We start from the raw sequence: 20,869 nt of genomic DNA, 5'->3' as shown, positions 1-20,869 counted from the left end.
GATGAAGTCATCAGGGTTATCTTGGCATTGAGACAAATTATAACAGAAAGCATGTAGTGCCGACCCGGAATTTTAACAGCGTTGGTGTTTACCAGAAAGAGAAGGCTTATCCAAAGAGGCTTTTACCGTCAGTTGAATTATGGGAAATTTAGGATTCATTGTTTTTAGGAGCCTGACCCATACAAAGTCTGACTAGCGTTTAATGTGCTGTGATACTATGCATTAATGCCGTCAATCATCTTCCGGGATGTCTCTGCTTGCTCTGTTGCAAGCCTGTCTCCTACAAAAAAAAAATATGTTTCTATACAACCAAACTCCACTCTCATTTAAACAGTTCGAAACAAGTGCTTTATGTTGTAAATTGAAACAAAACAAAACAAATTTGTGACAAAACTACCTAGTCATAGGACATGAACAACAGTCTCCTGTGTAATATACCTGTGTTTTTGATCAATCCAAAAACCCAACCTCCCAAGTTGGACTTCCACAAACTCTTTTGAAACTTATCTGTTATCCTTCAAAAACAAACATAATCCACGGACAAATACGTTTCCCTTGAAATGAGCTTAACTCACCATGCAGTTTCATTGTATGGGAACATCATTTCTAGGAGACTGGCCTGACCTGATTAAAATGTTTGCTACCTTCTGAGAGTTATGTAACACAGCAATGGCTCAGCTTGTATACATGTCTCTGCTGTCCTGGGAAATCATTTTCTGCTGCAAGATATGCCGTGTTGTAAGTTTCACAAAACCCAGGGGTTTGTTTGGAACAAGCAGAAGATAAACATATCCCCACAGATGCAACAAAGCAGGGAAAACCACGATCTTGCAGCTTGCAATACATTAACCAACAAATAGACTGCCTGCTGTAAATGCTGCATGGTGAAATAAATGTTGCACTTGTGGGATTAGCAGAGTTGGTTTAACAGTGATGACTAAGAGGGCAGCAGCTGAGGAGCTTTATATGACACGTTTTACATTACAAACACACTGGTGTGTCCTCCTGGGTGGGACTCAAAGCCTTGTTTTGTGGTTCGCTTTAACATGAGACTGGAAAGCTGCCCTTTAAAGAGCTGTGCTCAGTGGAAAATAGTTTGTCCAAATAAAAGACGAGAAGAATTGGTTTATACAAATGCAGACAGGACTGTGCACAAAGAGAATATCCCAGCTGTAATTGATAGGAACTGTAAACTAAATAGTATTATGATTGGGCTGTTTGACCATGCTTTAACATGGCAGGGGCAACAGTGTCAGTGTCTTTGTAATAGCTTGCACGATCCCTGCTGTTCTGTGCACACATGAAACATAACAACCTCTTCAAAACAGTGGTAAAATGGATCTGTTGGATGGGTCATTGCTCTAAGATAGTTGTCCAAAACATGTTCCACTGAAACAGTGGAAACTTACTCAAAACATGTCGAAGGGAAAACAGCCTGCCAAAAAGTAGGATGAGTAATAAGCAGAGCATGGATCAGAGTGTGTTTTCTCCCATTTCAGGGGGGGGGGGGTTCAAGGCCACAAACCGAGGTCTGCCTCTCTCTGAAAACAGCAGCTCAGCAGGCAGGGTGATCCGTAAGTGAGACTCCCAAAACCCCATCACTCTCACTAACTCTAAGGGACCCAGTATCTTTCACCCCGGCCCAAGCATTCATCACTGTCTTCATTCTTGTCTGCACTCGCTGTCTGCAGTTCCAGCACTAATAGCTTTAAGTAGCAAATTTATATTCTAGATGACACTTTAAGAAGATTCACTGCAATTGCTCAGTATAAAGTAAGTCCAGATGAACTTGGATTTACATTTCAGATCAAAATGGAACTAGATAGATAAATGTAGGAATAACTGGTGAAGGAGCAGTTTGTGTAGATGTCCCTTAAATGATCTTAGTGAATCACTCACTTTGTATTTGGACACTGTGAGACGTTAACGGCAAGTTTCACATCCCTCACTCCGATGGAGAGAGCACTCAGAGATTTCTTATATATCAATATAAAACAGCTTTTTTTTTCTTCAACTGTAGCAATGTAACACTTAGCATTCTTCTCATAGATTAGTAATAGATTAAACAACCTTTTCCTTTGAAATCTAAGAAATCAATTAAATATCAGCTGCTTTCTAGGACATTAATGGAAAAAACTCAGGATATCTGCGGGCAAATAATGGATAAAAAAAAGATAAAACAAACCTTTTTTTGTATAGCAATTCAAAATTGGTTGTTAAGTAGATTTGGGTTCATTTTGATGCTTTTTGATACCTAGGCTAAGACCTACAAAATCAATTAAACTGGCTGTTTAAACCCGATAACAGATACAAATGTTGTAATTCCTTAATAATAAGCCTTTTACGGCTTGTTAATTTTACCTATTAGACCTACAAAAAAACCTAAAGAATTCAGATACTGCTCTCTGCCTTCGGATATATACAGAATATGTGGAAGAATCCAATCAGTGAGTAGTTTTTAGCTTTAGTTAAGGTTAGCCGTGCTTAGCTCAATTTAGCTTAGCCTAGCTTATTTTAGCCTAATATATAACTTTAGTTTAGGTCAGTTTAGCTCAGTTTGAAGACTGAAAACAAGGGGAAAACAGCTAGCTTGTTTTGTTACAATTTGAACAAACAAGATATTAAGTTAATGTTTGAGCTTTATAGGTTCTGGTAGGCAAAATTTGTTCCCTTTGGACAGGGCCAGGCTAGCTGTTTCACCCTGTTTCTTAAGCCAAGTGTCAAATTCCTACTGTACAGACAGAAAGTGATATTGATCCTTTTATCTAACCCTCTTATGATCACATAATATATATTTTTATAGTACAGACTTCAAAACGCCAGATTAACTCAATTTTGAGCATGTAGTTAATACATTTAAGATTTGTAAACCGTTTTATTCTAATGCCTTCTACATACAATACAAAATCAATTTTGCTAGAGGACATAAGAAATAAAGGCTCTAATGTTTGCTCTAATTGCTTTTAATCAGAAGCAGAAGGTAAGGAATGAGGTGTGGAAGTGAAAAAAACCAAACATATACATATTCTGTTGAAGCATATTTTGACTTGCCGCTGTGATGAATCATCCCAGAACTCTTCTGCATGTGAAGTTGAAGTTTAGTGAACTGCGTTAATGCATTGTAATGGTAGCAGATGTTCACGCACTGGGCCTAACGGGAGTCGGGCTTGTTGAAGAAGAGACCTAATCCAGAAACACGTGGGACATTAGATCATATCCTGATGGCCATTTTTGGCAGGCTACTCTTCCACTTTTTGATTAACTCCTAGGATATTAAGGACAACCCATGTCTCTTCCCCAAATGAAAGTTATCTCAGTACATGTCAACAAATAAGAGGCACAGAAACCTAGAAAAACATCTTTACCAATAAGCTACTTAATGCACAATAGAGAGCAAGACTATGTTTTCAACTGTCTAATCCAAGATTAATGTGGTATTTTTTCTTGAATCCAGTGGAAAATTGACCAAGTTATCACAACACAAGCGTATTTCATTTAAACTTGGGGATTCACTCCCAGGGAAAAAATATGAGGAAAAAAACGGAAAAGAATTTTTGTTTTTGGCTCTAATTCAGGTCAGAACCGTTCTTCTTACTCACTCCCTTCCTTTTCACTCAGCCGTTCCCCTTCCTTTCTTTCTTTTCACTTTCCCACTCTCTTTCTCTCCAACATCTGGAGGGTATCTGGTGCGGCTGTGTGACTCCTCGTCTGCTATGGGACAGCCTGCGTTTGGACTGGACGTCAGACTTCAGTGCGTCTCTGCAAACGTTTATCGGACTGGGTAAAGTAGTGGACCAGAACCTTTGTTTTGGCACTTTACTGCTGCGTGTTTTGTGGGTGGCTGTTATATTATGTTATGTGGAGTTTAGACTGTAAGTGTCAGCGTCATTCGTCCATGCATGACAATGTGTATATGTTTCAGAACAGAACCAGACTACTTAACGGCGCAGTAAAACCATTTCACGACATCTGCTCAGCTGAGAGGCATGAACAAGAAGATGATTTTTTAAATGCTCAGCATCTCTGAATGTCTCTGAACTCTATGCATGTTGCTTTTCTGTGTGTGTGTGTGTGTGTGTGTGTGTGTGTGTGTGTGTGTGTGTGTGTGTGTGTGTGTGTGTGTGTGTGTGTGTGTGTGTGTGTGTGTGAGTGTGAGTGTGTGTGTGTTTGCCACTTTACCTCTGGTAGTTGTTTTCTGGCAACAAACAGAAAAGGCTGATGGATGGCTTTGAGACATTTGGCCTTGAGTGCCCCCTTGGAATATCATTGGGGTAGACAATAAGAGGGCTTTTTCCTGGCTTTGTCAAAACTCTAGCTTCACATAAACACCGCTGTCTAATAGCAAAAGGCTAGATGCATGTTATTCTAGTTAATCTATACCGGAAGAGTGTATTATAAATACCTGTTAATGCTTGCATGTGAATTGATTGGAAAGCATGTGACTCTTGTGCTCCTTTTTCTTTATCAAATTGGCCCTTCCAGTTGCTGAGGATTGAAGCTTCAGCCACAGCAGAGAGAGAGGACAGATAACTGGCTGTCTGTTGTTGTTGGCCTGGTACGTACACATTTGCAAACCCTCCATCATTTAGATTTTTTTATTTTTTAGGTCTAATGATACAGTTTTCTTGTTTTATACACCAGTTAGAAATGGACAGACCAGTGTTAGTGGATTGAAACGTTTTGAAATGAAATGATGCAGCAAGTAGTCGTACTGTATATGAAATTGGGGTAAGCAGAAACATGTGTGTTTTGCTTGCTTTAAAGGAGCACTCCAGTGATTTAGTGTTTGGTAGGGGCACTTGAGAGAGAAGAGAGGTGGAAGATACTGAATTTCAGTCCCTAGTACGGGTCAAGCTCCAAAAACCCTGGATCCTACACCTCCAATAATGCCATTAAAAAGTGCAAATCATAATTAATTTCATTCAGCTGCTCCTACAGAGGGGGGGCATATTGTAGAAAAACATATTGATATGATAAAGTGTGCGAGCATATCGGTAAACTTGGTGATCAATAATTTGAGAGCATTTGATAAACTGTGACTTCAAGAACATATTTGGTGGAGCATTCACGTTTCTGGAAACCTTATATCTGATATCTGATCCTCAAAAATAACAAGAGCCACTCTAGTACCTCTGTGTCGAGGTAAATGCTAACATCAGCATGCTAACGTTTTGATGTTAAGCAGGTATTATGTTAAACATGCAGGCTAACATTTTCTAATTAGCACTACAGAGAAACATCACAAAGTGCAGCCAAGGCTGATCAGTCATTAGTTTTGCAGGTATTGGCACTGATGATGGCGCCACAGGAAAAGCCAGATAATCACCAAAGTTACTACAATTCTTCCTGTGGGACACATGAATGTCTGCACCAAATTTCATAACAATCTGTCTAATATGAGACATTTCATTCTGGACCACAGTGGTAGACCATCTCTTGAGGCACGCTGGGCTGAGATTTACATAAGGTAAAAGAAATATAATTTGTTATTTTGCACGGCTTCATTATCAGTGCCTGAAAAATAGAATATTATAATATATGCTGCTTCTAGTAGGTCTTTTTCACAGCAGACAATTTGACATGTCATAGCAGGAAATTCATAGATGTTACAAATAACACTAATGATGGCTCTGTTCTATTCAAGTGGCCCAGTGAGTCAGTGAGCCGGCATGCACGATACCAGGAACCTGAAACTGAAACAGCTAATCAAAGTCATCCATCAGTCATTTGATGATTCACACCTGAACTTTTCTTTCTATGACACCATGTAGGCTACGTCATTAAAAAGGCCCATTGAGTGACAATCAGCCACTCAGAGCTATGTATAATTCAGACACTGTGCAGGTCCTATTTGATGCATGGGACATGATTAATATGTGATGAAGCACAGGGTATTCTCATTGTTTTTCATTAAAGCAGTACACACTCTGACTCCCAAATGGATTTTGAAAATGTGCAGCTTTTCTCATGCTCCGGTCTGTCATTGAGCATCAGTCAGCGTCCCGCATAAACACAGCTGTCTACTCTGAAACAGTTTCCAGTTAAAGGTTTAGGGAACTGCTGTGCTTAAAGCCAACAGGCGGCGAACACAGAGAATGTGCAATTTATTTTATAAATCACCAACTGATAAGGAAAGACTTCAAAGTACAATTGCTTGATTATCACCAAAACATGTTTGATCAGTTTGATTCAAATGGAAATTCAATCGTAAATCCTTGTGCCCCAATCTTTCCACAAATTTTACAATCATAATTCTGTCTTTATGCTACTGCCCTCACATTCCTTCTAGAGCCACCAGCAGGTTGACATTTTGCGCTTTAAGTGAAATGTCCCAAAAAATATTAGATAGATTGCCATTAGGCTTGGTGCATACCTTTGTGTTCCCCCAATGATGAATCCTTTTGGAAAAAAAAGGTAACAGACTGTAGCTTTAACATCCTGTTTCCAGGAACAAAACACTCTGAATGTTTTCAACTACATTGTCCATGTGCTTGTGCAACAGGGGGAGCTCAGCAGTGTACATGGCCTTTCCCAAGCTTTCCTTCCTGCAGGCCCTGAGTGTGCTGCTCTTGGCCTCAGTGTTGGTGCGTTGCCAGGCCCCTCTTGAACCAGAGGAAGATGAGGAGGAAGAGCCAGTAAAGGAGACCGCCATCGCAGTAGTGGTGACGAAATCTGAGCCGCTCGAATGTCCGCCGGAGTGCAGCTGTACAGCAGAAGGGGCAGTGGACTGCGCTGGAGTCGACCTCACAGAGTTCCCCGCCGAGCTGCATGACAAAACACGCCAGCTCTCTCTGCAGGTCTTTCCCACAACTGCACACCCAGATAAAAAGTCTTGCACTTCCACAATTTGTGATTATGCTCATGAACTAGATAGTCAACAGTGCTAACTCTCTTCTGAACTTGTTGTCTTTGTTTTGTCCCCTGATGCCAGAACAACAAAATTGCAGAAATAACGGTGGAGCACATTTCACATCTGCATAAGCTTGAGACGCTCAACCTTCAGAACAACTGGCTTACCACAAATGGTAAACACTCTAAGACAGTCTACACATCTTGCAGGAACATTGTGTATAGAAGTGGGGTGTTTTAGATAACAGACATATTTGCAATGTTGTTTTGTGGGACAAAAGGGCTGTTGAGTTCCTGCTTGTCCTGCTTATAGGTCCTGATCAGCAGTGGGTCTGTGTCGAATAGATCTGTAGTCGGAGCCTTTAAATGTCAAGTCAATTTGGAGCAATCTTACACAACAGTGGCAGAGAAAATACAGTTTTCCTAGCTTTCAGTCAAATCTTACCCCAATTTAACTGTTCCTATAACATCACACATTTCTTCCAGATTATAGCCACATCCAGGAGAGGGAGGGCAATTGACAGGGACATTAGAGTAATTTTCTCTAGATAACAGGATGTTCAGCAGATAGTCTTTCTTTAAAAGGCAGAAAGAAATGCGCTGAACTGCTAAAGCTTATGTTAAGGATGGATGTGCTTTACCAGTGTCACATAATAACGCAAATTATGATTTGCAGCCGTATACAAGCCGTCAGAAAACCCTGCAGCAGGCATTTGCCTTCTTGTTTGTACGAGTGTTTGTGAATTCTTTGTTCTTCTTAAAGAACATTTCGAACCCCAGTTAAAGGTCATTCACAACAACATCCAAAAATACATGTAAATTGGCAAACTGACAAAGAACCCCTAGCTAACAATTGTTGCTACTTCTGACTAAGCCTTTTTTGTTTCTGCTAGAGGTATAGCTGAACGCCAGTTGGTCAGCATCATTCTGACTAACAGTGGTGCTAAGATGAATGACCATTATCCTCCATTGGAAAAATAAGTATGTGTGATAACACCATAGGATGGGATGGTGTACCTGGCTACAGTGTAAAGAAGAATTGACTGGATGTGTTTTACAAATTGTAACATATGGTGTGACTTCTGAACCTGCCATGTAGTTGTTTTGATCAATACTTTGCTTGCTCTTCACCAAAGTATTTGGTATTATTGATTCCTAAAATATTACATCAGAGTCTGAAGTCAAGCTGAACTGAACATACATGAACAATCAGTGTCACTGACCAAAGGTTAGCAGTGACACAGTATGATACAATACGTTATCAATATGATGCAATACCGCAAATAGTTAATTGCTGAGTTATTAGCCTTATAAACAAAGCAAATGTCCTGAACTGAACAAAACAGTTCAAATCAGCAATGGACTTAAAGTTGCTACAAGGTACTTGTAACTGATTATGAAACAGACTCAATGTAATACTGATGGTTCTTTATGACCTACGTAAGCAAACGAGACCATCAGAGAGAAGATTGCCTACTTACATTACATTACATTACATTACAGTCATTTAGGAGACGCTTTTATCCAAAGCGACTTACAGGAAGTGTATTCAACATAGGTATTCAAGAGAACTACTAGTCACCAGAAGTGCATCTCCTTTCTTAAACAAGCATCTTAAAGCAGAAACCAGAGCAAAAGTATAGTGCAGAGGCGAGTTACTACGAAAACAATAATTGCAACAGACTAATCCGAATATAGTAAGTGCTACAAACTACTACGAATAGGATAAGTTTACTGGTAAGTTACTTCTATACAGTGATTGCGGATACTCGTAATGCCTGTCAACGGGTCAGATTTCCCGCAACATCAGGCTAAACTAGCACCCAGGCCAGCTGGATGAACGAGAGAACCAGGAATAATACTAATAACAATAGAGCAGACTATCATTTTTCTTAAATGAGAGATTTTCTAACGGGACTCTGGTAGCTGCAGATCTCTACTAAGGGAAGTGGTGGTGCTCAATGCTGTTGCCAACAAATCATTGGGCTTAACATAGCGAAACAATTTAGATTAGCAAAAGTGATGTGTTATTTCAGCCTCTGTAAAAATGATTCTATCAAGTAAGGCAGATATTGCAGATTGCTTGAGTAATTTGGCATTCCACAGTTAAATCTATAGAGAGCTTTTGAAGAACTTCAGTGCAGTTGTTCTTGAAATGCCTTCATAGGATCTGAGATTTTATTTTATTTTAATTGTACTATGTATTTGATGAAAACTATACACCGCATACTTTTTTATCAGCCTGTGGTGGTAGGTAAATGAATTTGTAATTCAGTATGTCTTTCTCTTTATAGGCCTTGAAGATGAAGGTTTTGAGATGCTTGAAGAGCTGGCTTATTTATACTTGGCAAATAACAAGGTGAGTCACACACAAGACTTTCATATGTTTGTTCTCAATGCTGACCTCAAATCTGCTTACATGACTCAATGGCAACTTTATCTTTCTGTATCCATCTCACAATAATTTAGCTCTATTCTCTTCTGATACACTGACATAAAGCCAGCTGGCAGAGAGAGGTGGCAGTCTCCTCTCATACACTCTATGAAAGCTTATGCTTGTAATCACTTCCAGTATGGCCGTGCCAGCTGGTGAGAGCTAAAATGTTACTGACCCTTTTGGACACAGAGCGAGAGAGAAAGGATGGACAGATTTGTTTGTGCCTTCACAGAGATGAATAGGCAAACTGGATACAGGAAGAATAGAGGGTTTTTAAGTGCTCACTAAGCCTCAAAGACACCCATGCTGCTTTAATCCATAAACCATGTTATAAAGGAGAGAGCTCTAAATGAACATCTAATCTCACCAGTGCTTCTCGGATTTGCTATTTTGTACAATGTAGTGCTCGTTCTAGTACAAGTGACAAAAGTGGAAAAAACCCCTTGCTTATATTAAGGGGCACACAGTCATACAGAGTTTCTGCTCTGTAGCAAAAAATCCTATCCTGCCTGTTTTACCGGATAAGTGACCCTTCAAACATTGAACTGCTGGTGGCCCCGATGAAAAGTCAGGGCATCACCAAAGTCATTACAATACATCAGCTGGGGACCATGAATTCCTTTAGAAAATTTCACGGTAATTCATCCAATATTGGTTGACAACAATCCCTTAGGATCGATGTGGTGGACTGATGAACATCATGGCTATCTCTACAGTAACAATGTCCCATCATGCTTCTTTTCTTGTGCTTGCAGCTCATCGCAGCACCAAAAGCCCTACCACCCACTTTGGTTAGTGCTGATTTTGCTGCTAACGAGCTTACAAGGATCTACCCATATACATTTGGCTATAAACCAAAACTAAGGTACGAATGTGCGTGTTTGTGTAAAATGTACTCCTTGTTCCTGGAATCATGTCCATTTAACGGCAATGTCCTTTGATCATGGCTCCTAGGTCCGTGTACCTCCACAACAACAAGCTGACTGACGCAGGGCTCCCTGACCATATGTTCAATGGTTCCAACAACCTGGAGATCCTCACCCTGTCCAGCAACTTCCTGCGGGTTGTCCCAAGGAACTTGCCCTCCAGCCTTTACCGTCTTCATCTGAAGGTCCAGCCCCTGTTAAGTTTGTATTAAGATGTCAGCTGGAAGATTTACATGATGATAGCAAAAGGATTGCTCTTGTTGTTCCAGAGTAACAAGCTGGAGAAAATCCCAGCGGGGGCCTTCGACAACTTGCCAAACCTCAGAGAGTTGTATCTCCAGAACAACCTCCTCAGCAATGAGGGCATGGACAACGACACTTTCAGGTGGAGGGGTTAACATATTCTAAGATATTGATGCTATTTCAAGTGTGAATGAGGAAATGCCTCTATTTATGCTTAAGTGTTTACCAGGAAAAAGCACCCAAGACACAAAGAGTATGTGAATTCTTGCGTTGCGGCATCCGACAGAAAGCAACCAGAACTGATTAAATTACTTTCTCTCCTTCTCTTCTTCTCTCCTGGCAGCCAACTGAGCAGCCTGGAGTGTCTCGACTTGTCAAATAACAACCTGGACGTCGTCCCAAAAGGTCTTCCTCGAAATCTAATGCTGCTACACCTTGAGAAGAACTCCATCCGCAGCATCCCCGGAGACGCTCTTGTTTCTGTCCGAAACCTTGAGTACCTGCTCCTCCACAATAACAAGCTTCGCTCACGTTCCATCCACCCAACTGCCTTCCAGGTACAAATCTTTTAAATTTCATATCCTTTTAGTTCTTTAACATGATAGCTGAGCTGTGTAAAGACATTAACATTTCAGGTTGTATCTTCAATTGAAAGAACAGGCTGGAAGAGATGATATGCTTAACTGATTTTTTGCATAACACATTTGCATTTTCACTAGGGCTTGAAGAAACTGCACACTCTCCACATGTACAACAACTTACTGGAGCGAGTTCCCAGGGGCTTGCCTAAGCGGGCCAAGACCCTAATGATTCTCCACAACTCCATTACTGAAATTAGCCGTAATGACTTGGCCCTGTTGTACACCCTGACCGAGCTGAACCTTAGCTATAACAAACTAACCAGCCCCAAAGTACACCGCGAGGCCTTCAGGAAGCTGCGTGTTCTGGAAACTCTGGATCTGTCGGGGAACAGCCTTCAATCAATACCCGTGGGTCTTCCTCGCAGCCTGCAGGTGCTCGAAATCAAGAGCAACCAGCTGAACTCTATACCAGACGGTGCACTGACGGGCATGGAGAAGCTACAAAAGCTCATCCTCAGTGACAACCAGATGAAACTGAATTCAGCCTACCAGGGAGCATGGATGGAGCTCAGTGCGCTCACAGTAAGTGGCTGGGGGAGGAAGAAACATGTCAGATGTGCAAGCCGTTTTGTAGCCATTGTCCACTGCAGGAACTTAACCTTCAACCTGTACTTTTACGATACTTTTAAAGGCTTTAGCACGGTGTTCATCCTTCCACTTCCATTGTGTTTGACCAACCGTATTGGATGTATGTACCTATATATTATAGTACCAGGAAGTGTTATGTTGCCTCTGTATTGACTAGGCAGCAACCTCTGGGTCTGAAAAGTGAAGCCAATGTGGGAGTGCCTAAAATTTGCATTATTTCTAATAGCCATCAGCCATGTTGCATGTTGTTCCTGTAGTGGAAAAAGGTGATCGTTTCACAATTTAAAGCACATTTCTGTATAATTCTTCTCTTTTTACAGTAATTTATCACAAGGATCAGGGAATTATTTTTCATTATGTTCATAATTCATTGAGCATCTTGTCATTTTAGACGCTAGACCTGTCTAGCAACCAGCTGTCACACATCCCCCCTGACCTGCCTGAATCTCTGGAATACCTTTACCTGCAAAGTAACCGCATCTCCAGTGTTCCTGCTTCAGCATTTGAAGGCACTCCAAACATCAAAGGCATCTTCCTCCGGTAGGTGACACAGAAACAATTTCTTATCAATCAGTAGGTTGTAGTCATTAAACTAAGTCTTTGTACTGGTAATTAAGTACTTTCTTTCTGAGCGGGTGTTAAACTCCATTCATCCCCCAGTGATTGTTTGTGCAAGCTGCTTTTACCTCAAAGTAGCTGCATGACACATGCAAGAGGCGCTAGGCCTTAACCTGACACCCTTCACCGTCCTCAAGGCTTTCTTCCCATTTGAATTGATCGCCACTCAGAACACAATGATGCAAGTGCGGCCAAGAATGGCTGTGGGGAAATTGTTGCTTTTGTTTATGCTGCTCTGTGAGTGTCCAAGGGACAGCTGCAGTCGGGAAGACATACACCATTGTTCTTTCCCCCTTTAAAAACATATTTTCACAATTAGCTCAGAGTTTATTTGTGGACAGTGAAAAGGATTGGATTTCTGTACTTTTGATTCCTGGGAAAGTGTCTGAGGAAAGACAGACATTCACAGTGCGTAAAGTTTAAAATCCCTGAAACAAGCATGTTGAATATATGACAGTAGAGTCACACTATTGCAGAAATTGGATTCTGAAACTCTAAATGTAATGCAACAGTTTAACATATTGGGGAAATACGCACAGTTTATATGAAGCTACAGCCAGCAGCTGGTTTACTGCAGCTTAGCTTAGCACAAAGACTGGAAACAGCTAGCCTGGCTATGAACAATAGTAACAAAATCTGCCTACCACCACCTCTATAGCTCACTATAGACACATTATATGTTTTTTGTTTAAACCAAAGAAAAACTGACACTTCAAAATTAAAAATGGAAATTAAATCAAATAAAAAGTATTAAATATTTTAGTGATGTAGTGGTTAGTACTGTCTCCTCACAGCTAGACAGCCTTCTGTCAGCGTGGGTTCCAACCCCCCCGACCCTTAACAGGATCAGCGGTTATGGATAATGAATGAATGAAACATTTTAGTGTAAAATTTTCTACAGTACAGTTTTGTAACTCGTAAATAGATTCAAGCCTGATATTACATTAAAACATTTAATTCCTTATACAATAGTTTAAACTGTAGAAACTAACTTTCAAACTTACAAATTGTTTCAGTCTTATGTGAATGAGATTTTGCCTCATAAAAGTGAACCTTGAGATAAACTTTTCAATATACCCTTGCTGTCCTGGTCTGTTACTAATCAACTAAATTTACAAGTAGTTGACCGGGCTTCATTTAGCAGAGTACTGCAGTGTGGTATCTAATCTCTCCATCTCTTCATTTGTTGTGCGTTCAGCAAATTTTCCACTTTGGTTTATTCCGCATAGTGCAGGCTTATACCCACAAGCACTGCAGCTGAAAGCGGTGGCCAGGCAGCAGAGTAAAGAGGTTTCAAGGCTTTTGTTCTGTTTGGTTGTCAGCCTGACCTCAACCAACTGCTTTTGCAGCTCGCGTTTATGGTCCTTGACCCCTTCCAGGCTGTCGTGCTCTTCCTGTTGTTCATATCATCTGTTGCCACATTTCTTTTCTTTTTTCCCCCCACCAAAATCCCCCCACAGCTGGGAGCCTTTGGCCTGAGCCAATATAGAGCCGCCGGAATGCTCTTCATCAGTGAGGGGAGAAGTGGATTTATGTGTGTGCATTCATTACTAATTGCATGTTTATTGCATTGCATGCTAGTTGTTAAAGTTCATGGGCAACATATGCAAGCATTTTCACTGACAGATAAGCAATGATGTAGGTGATTACCGTGTTTCAGTAGTGCTTTGATGTTAAGCGATTGAAGCACCTGCGTCTGTGTTTGAGCCATTCATAATGTTCAGTAAACGGGTCCCACAGTACTGATCCTTTAGTGGAGCAAAGCTGTCAGATGACAGATGTGATTTGCAAATGTCACCTGCTGTCTGTCGACCGTCCCCTCTGCATTACAGGGTTTTAGCTTTCAGCTTCTGACAGGTCGTCAAAAGTCTATTTTGATCAAATGTCAAGTGGGGAAAACACCTCACAATGCCTCTTTTTCCCCCCCTCCTTTAAGGTTTAACCGCCTTTCTGTGGACTTTGTGGACGAGAGCTCGTTCGCATACCTGTCCAACTTGCAAGTGCTGGACATCGGCACAGGAAACACCGACCTCCCCTTTAAAAAAGAGGAGATGGAGGAGGAGCAGGAAGAATAAAGATGAACTTAATAACTGACGTTGGACTGCACTGTGTCAAGGGCAGACAGGCTTTTAAATGGGAATGAGCCTGTGAATGTAATTTCCCAGGTCCATTATTGCATTGTGCTGAGTACATATTTCTGGTGCAGGATACCAGATGAAGTTACGTTAGTCACCATTTTTTGGGCTGGTTAGTATAACATATCTTTATATCTGAGCTTAAAATATTTGTTTTGGACTGTTGACACGCAACATATATCATCGAACTGTGTTTTCCAGCTTTATTTTAGAAAATACATTCACAGAAGTGAATTTTTCCATGTTAATGTTTCAGAATCAATACCCCAAAATCTAAGCAGAGTGAAAAAGGACACGTTGTTTGCACGGTGTGTGTCTTTCTCTGCTTTATGTCATTGTGTTAATGGCTGCCTTGTCTCTCTCCCTGGCTTGAAAAAAAGTGATTTAATCAGAAATTCTGTGCCAAAATTTGTGTTTTTATCGCCAAGGGTTGCAAGGTATGCAGTTTCCGATTAGAACCAACAAAGCCCCTGTCATTTCAAACTTTTGAAGTCTCAATTTTATTTTCGATTAATCTTTTTTTTCAAGTAATCGGTTCATTTCTTATAATACTCAAATACTCAACAATCCTGAAGCATCATTTCATCAGGTCGACAATCCAAAAAGCCCATTCCGTTTATAATGATGGAGAAAAGAAAAAAGAACCTTACATTTAATACTTAAACATTCATGATATCAAGCACCAATTTTGATAGGATTTATGGCCTGCATTTTTTAGCATTAGCAAATCAGTGTATTTGCTTTCTGGCAACGAGTTTGTACTCACAGTGGCAGTTTTCATTGTTACGGGTGGAGAAGGCTTATGTTGCAAATACAAACTGAGAATCAATGCACAAGGGATACATTGGAGGGGATGCACATATTTGATCATGAGTTTCGTATTTCCGTGTTGGATGACATTGTATTTTTTATTAAAACATTGCAACTTGATGAATTATTTGAGCCCATCATTTTGTTGGATGTCTCCAGAGAGACAGAGTTGCCACTCAGAGCAAATTGCACTTACTGTTACCACCAGTTACCACAGCAGTCGTCAAACCAACCAGGTCTGAAATGTTGAAGGGACTGTTAACTTCAAAATCAGAAATACATATTTCCCCTCTTACCTGTAGTGCTATGTATCAATCCAGATTGTTTAGGTGTGAGTTTCTTTTTGAGTATAGATGCACATTTCCTTCTGCGCTGTGATACTGTTGGAGGGTGAAGTTCATTAGAAAGAAAATAGTTCCTATACGAAACTGCTCATAACAAAGTCTGTATTTCCAAAACTCAACAATTCAAACCAAAACAATCTAGATGATAAATACAAGTAAGAGGAAAAATATGTATTCTTGATTTCGGGGTGAACTGTAACTATTGGGATGACAGCAACAATCTTTAAATACCAGTAATTCACCTACTACGTGGATGATTGTGGATATGAGTTTGCTTGTGCTTGTGAATGAAATATTCAAAACATAAAAGCGACTTCAATATATCTGAAGTTTCAATCCATGCTGCTGCTACTTCCGTCCATTCCTGTTTTTTGTTTTTTTAAATGATAGCAAATATTTTTATATGACATTGAAAAAACTCCTATTACATTCACTATATCGCTATGAATACAGTGTCACTTTCACATACAGCAGTATAGTATTGTCACATATACAGTCATTGAAAACAGCAATAAATGATTTAAAAAGGCTGAGGAAGACTGTGCGTTTCCTAATATTCACCATCTGACTGATCTTTCAGCAGGTTCCCCCCCGACAGGGCAGTGTCACTGCTCATTTCTCATTTGTCTCCAATATGCAGCTACTGCACACGTTACGTCAAATATCGTACGTATGTGCCAGAGACTGTAAAGAGGAAAAAACACAACTCAGAGTACAATCTGTTATCTTTACATGAGAAAGAAGTTGGCAGCCCAATCAGCTGAGAAATCTCTGACAGTTGCTGTACACGGACAGAATGGTGGATAAAGTGTGAATTTGAGCATTTATGTGATAAGAGTGAAATGTACTATAAAGAGATTGCACATGTAAACATTGAGGTTTAAAGGATATGGGTTCTGATTTCTCAAGTCTACCTTAGTTAAACACTCACATGCTGTAATAAATCCTCCTGATCACATTGGCCACAAAGCAAAACTGTAAAGGTGAATTTTGGAATGTGTTTTTGCACATAATGAGGACTGTTAGCCCATGTCTGAAATCACCCGCTGCTATATATAGTGACTGATTGGTCATCCTGCACACACCTGCCATTTTGATATAGTTACGCTGCCATCAATTGTGTCCACAATTTTTTTATTCACTTGACCCAGATTTTCAAGAAAAAAAGTAAAATTTCAAATGTCTGCCTACTATAGAGCAGGGGTTACGAGACTCTGACCTTCCAAAGTACGAGACTCTGACCTTCCTCTTAAGCAAAGTTTCAGAAAAAAAATCAGGCAGCAACCTCCGGGTTTGAGAGGCAAAGCCAAGGCATTCTTTCTAATGGCCATCAGGGGGCGACTCCTCCGGTTGCAAAAGAAGTCAGATTGTATGGGAGTCTATGAGAAAATGACCCTACCTCCCGCTTATTACCTCAGTAAACATTGTAAAACACATGAGTTTATGGTCTCGTTGCTAGTTTCTTTCTTCAATACAGCATGATGTTCATTTAGGAAATTATTGTCCCTTTAAGAGTAAAATAGACGATAAAGTAGGGTATGCTCAAGGGCGGGGCTACCTTGTGATTGACAGGTCACTATCAAAGCGTTGTCCGGCCTGAGAGTTGTTGTGTTTTTGTCTTAGAACTGCAACTCTTTCTGAGTATGTTTTCAGTTCATAAAAGTTTATTGTAACATTTTGGTCAGCTCTAAATGTTCAGCGTTCAGTTGTAATTAGATCCACCATCACGTGTCACTTTCTCTTGCAAAAGCCAAGATGGGGGCCATCACGATGACTACATCCACTTCTTAAATATGATCTATGGGAAAAAGACCCCCAACCCTCCTGATGTTATTTAATCCTATAGACACTCAACAAATGATTAAGATATCCTAGTGGTGCTGTTTGAAAATGTCTGTCCTAAATCATTTATAAGTTTCTGACTTTGGGAAAATGGTAAATGACTGTGTCTCTGAGCTATCTCTCTAACCAGATCACACACATTTACTGAAAGCTATTCTATGTGCTCTATGTGTGTTTTTCACCTCTATTCACTGAGCCTCTCGTGAAACTGTTCAGAGCCCCGCTGGGCAGGCCTGCTTCCAACTCTGAAAACCTCTGCTATAGAGAAAATGATTAAATGAATGAGCAGTGAATGATGCCACACAGGAGGAAACTTTGTCCCCTATGTCTCACAATAGAGTGTCAGGGTGCTATCACTCCATGGCCAGTATGAGCAGGAATATTGTGTTAGCTTAAACAGAATGGCGTCGTTGCATAATGGTGAGGGACATTATCAACCAATGCATTAGCTCCGAAGTAAGCTTATGTGTTGTAGATAAAGAAAGTTCAGCTCTTGGTTGATATTTTTGCAAATAGTAGCAAAAAAAATAAACCCACTCCACCAAGTGCCCGGAAAGTGCCCGGAAAGTTTAATTAAATCAAGTGATCCTGAGGCTGTTGCCCCACGTATCAAAGTTAAAACACAGCCATGAGGGAAGGTCAAATTTTCGATCTTTTCTTCAACCCATCTCTCCCCTGTCATCCCGTCAAGCCTAGCACCGCCAGCTTTGTTAAGGCAAAATTAAACTATTAGGGCATTTCACTTTCCTGATCATTCAGCTAAAACCAGACACTTGCAACCCTGTCTTGTCTCTTATAATGACACAAACAGCTGGTTGCTTTCAGTTGTATAAAACAAATCAAACACTTGTCTTATTAACATGTTGCACACAGAAAAAAACTAATCATAAATTATATAAAATGTAGATATCAAATAGGAAATCAGTTCATAAATGCATGCCTGTAATCAGTCTAGGTGCTGCAGGTCCAAACCAAGGACGAGTTCTATGAACTAAATCATATTGTTGTCCTTTTGGTGTGACAAATTCCACTGTCAGTGTGATACTTGTCCAGCCTTACAGAAAGCATTTCAATGCTTAATAATTTCCCCACCACTAGGGTTTCTCTCTTTTCAGGACATGTTGTCACCAATGAGTTTTTACCCCCACAACAATAATAATAAGAGGTGAAGATGAGCCTGGCTGCGCTGACCTCCCACGTGTACGGGTGTCCTTCGCTCCAAGATCAGCCCGTCCACACAGACACCCGATCAGACTCCATGAGGAGGCTATACGTTGGTCTCAAGGCCATTCATGTCAATGGTGCAGTGCTCTTTGCCCTTCTTTAGGTGCCTCGGGGGAATCGGAGGCTTCTTCCTCTCCGAAGGCGGCCGGACGCCCTCCTCCAGCTGCATTAGCCGGGCCACGTCGGAGGGGACAAGGTGTTTGACCCCCGAAGAAGGGGGCCGGTAATTGCCGTTGTTGTTGTGGCAGTTCAGCAGAACGGGGGTGTTCATCACGGGTTTGGGCTCGCAAATCAAAGGCACCTGGGGGCCGAAAGGGTCACAAAGGAAATTAATTAGGGGACTGGGAGAAAAAAATGGGGGTCTCGAACAATCAGAACCAGCCCTTGCAATGTTTTGAAGACACAGGTTTGTGTCACAGTAGTGCAAATCTCAGTTAGTTTTATCGCTTTCTGCATTGTAAAGAAGCCAAAATTAAAACTCACCCCATCTCCCTCTTTCATGAAGTCTTTCCTGCAGATATGCGCCATGATGCCTGTGGCTAAAGCATCCCCCATTACATTTACCATGGTGCGGAATCTGTCTCTGTAGAGGAGAAAGACATTTGAAGTTAAACTTGAAAATGGAAATGTTTCGGAACATTTTGGTCAAATGAACAAGATATGAAAAAGATGGGGTTCATGTGTTTTTGCTGTGGTATTTAGTATTCGTTTGGATCTCCTTGGCAAAGACTGATGGAGGTGGATACACATGCTACTTACAATGCCCAATCTACTGCAATGATGAGAGTGATGTCATCAGTTGGCAACCCGACGGATGTTAGCACTATCACCATGGTGACCAGTCCAGCTTGTGGTATCCCTGCTGCACCGATACTGGCTGCAGTGGCTGTGATACTGGAGATTTAGAAAACTGATGTCAATTATTAACATAGGAGCTATATAAAATATAACGACCAATTGACTGTCCATTTTTTTGGGCTCTCTTGTAGAATTATTCAGAAAAACCAAGAGCAAGAACACCAGCACTGAAATAGGGCAGCGGCGATAGGGGGGCCGAATCCCAAAGGTTGTGCCGGTATAGAGTCCTCCAGGCAAAGCTTAACCAGGAAGACCAGTGATGGATGAACAAGCCTTTCTAACTGAGGGGGGTACATGTTGTCAACATGTTGCAACGGATAGGAACAATTGAGGGAGTTCATTGGTGCCTGATGTCTCACAGGGCACATCGTTGGTAACCAAGTTGTCCATGATTATACCTCACCATTGTTTGTTTAGCCTCTTGTCAGGCAATAGGGTTGGGAACTGGGCAGGTCCATACCCAGGACCATTAAATTAACTCAAAGACACATTTTTATACAACATCACCATCATCACAATAGTTTAAAAGATGTTAAAAGAACAAAAAATTCTACACGTTGGCCTAAGGAGAACTTCATACAACACAACCCTCCTTTAGTATCTGTGTTCTCACAGACTCAGCTGGTTACTTGCAGCAGTTACTGACTTTGAAGGGGGAAGTTGAGCACTTACACACCAGATTTAGTTAATGATATCTTATTAATTTGTTCTTGGGATGGAATAAAAAAAAGATGAGCCTGGCCTCATGAGTCAGACTACGTCTCCATAACAACTGTCAAGCAACATACAGATAAGAGACGTCCTCTATGTGAAACAATATGAGTGCACAAAAGTAGAGATTGTGCGGAGAGTGTACTACATGTTAGTGTACGTCTGATATCTGGTACATCCAGAAGCTGAGGATGGGATGATCCCACTGCTCATTATGGTGAGAGAAGGCTGGGGAGGGGAGGGGGGGGGGTTGTTGTCGTTGTTGGGGTCAGGAGGTCCAGCAGTGGCGTGACTTGGATATGGTGGTTTATCAAGGCCACATGGCTCTTTTCAGAGAGAGATAAGCCGATAGTTTCAATCTACAGTTGCTATATGGAATTATATGGAAAAAAACATACAGTGGCAAATATAGGGGAGGTTGACAACTGTTGAGAAAAACACAAAAGAGTGGTGATGTCAATTATATTCTAACTTTACTAAATAATGACATTGTTCTTTACAGGTAGTCTGGGAGTCACAACACAACAGTGAAAGATTTGTTCTTGAAAGAACCACGTCTGTCAGAAACGTCTTATGCATTCATTTTCAGGCCAGTGTTGAAAATATTAATAACTCTTCAGGTCAGAAAATCACAGAATATTAA

The 20,869-nt window shown here is 40.8% G+C and overlaps 2 protein-coding genes across 6 annotated transcripts in view; one reads left to right on the top strand and one right to left on the bottom strand.

The window, feature by feature from the left end:
• Window positions 1-3,562: 3,562 nt before the first annotated feature.
• Window positions 3,563-16,076, top strand: podn (podocan). Of its 5 annotated transcripts, none has more exons than XM_054602656.1 (13): window positions 3,563-3,575; window positions 3,723-3,781; window positions 4,483-4,555; window positions 6,503-6,797; window positions 6,932-7,025; window positions 9,144-9,208; window positions 10,042-10,151; window positions 10,241-10,397; window positions 10,482-10,597; window positions 10,799-11,012; window positions 11,175-11,618; window positions 12,076-12,224; window positions 14,239-16,076. In XM_054602656.1, exons 4-13 carry the CDS (start codon window positions 6,522-6,524, stop codon window positions 14,375-14,377), a joined length of 1,764 nt encoding a protein of 587 aa, XP_054458631.1. In that variant the 5' UTR covers window positions 3,563-3,575; window positions 3,723-3,781; window positions 4,483-4,555; window positions 6,503-6,521; the 3' UTR covers window positions 14,378-16,076. The 5 variants fall into 5 exon arrangements, with proteins under 5 accessions (XP_054458631.1, XP_054458632.1, XP_054458630.1 ...); XM_054602655.1 differs by lacking the exon at window positions 3,563-3,575 and adding an exon at window positions 5,423-5,467 and having other exon boundaries at window positions 3,679-3,781; XM_054602657.1 differs by lacking the exon at window positions 3,563-3,575 and having other exon boundaries at window positions 3,673-3,751.
• A 2,624-nt stretch (window positions 16,077-18,700) lies between these two features.
• slc1a7b (solute carrier family 1 member 7b) overlaps window positions 18,701-20,869 on the bottom strand; it is a 34,930-nt gene continuing 32,761 nt past the window's right edge. The window contains exons 9-11 of the mRNA XM_054602651.1: window positions 19,417-19,551; window positions 19,141-19,240; window positions 18,701-18,958 (exon numbers count right to left, since the gene is read on the bottom strand). Coding sequence (XP_054458626.1) covers window positions 18,701-18,958; window positions 19,141-19,240; window positions 19,417-19,551 — 493 coding nt within the window. The remainder of the gene's footprint in view (window positions 18,959-19,140; window positions 19,241-19,416; window positions 19,552-20,869) is intronic.

The sequence above is a fragment of the Anoplopoma fimbria genome, chromosome 8 (assembly GCF_027596085.1).
Source record: "Anoplopoma fimbria isolate UVic2021 breed Golden Eagle Sablefish chromosome 8, Afim_UVic_2022, whole genome shotgun sequence".
In the NCBI taxonomy this organism is placed as follows: Eukaryota; Metazoa; Chordata; class Actinopteri; order Perciformes; family Anoplopomatidae; genus Anoplopoma; species Anoplopoma fimbria.
The sequence above is the reverse complement of the archived record's forward strand: the minus strand, read 5'-3'. Positions and strand labels throughout refer to the sequence as shown.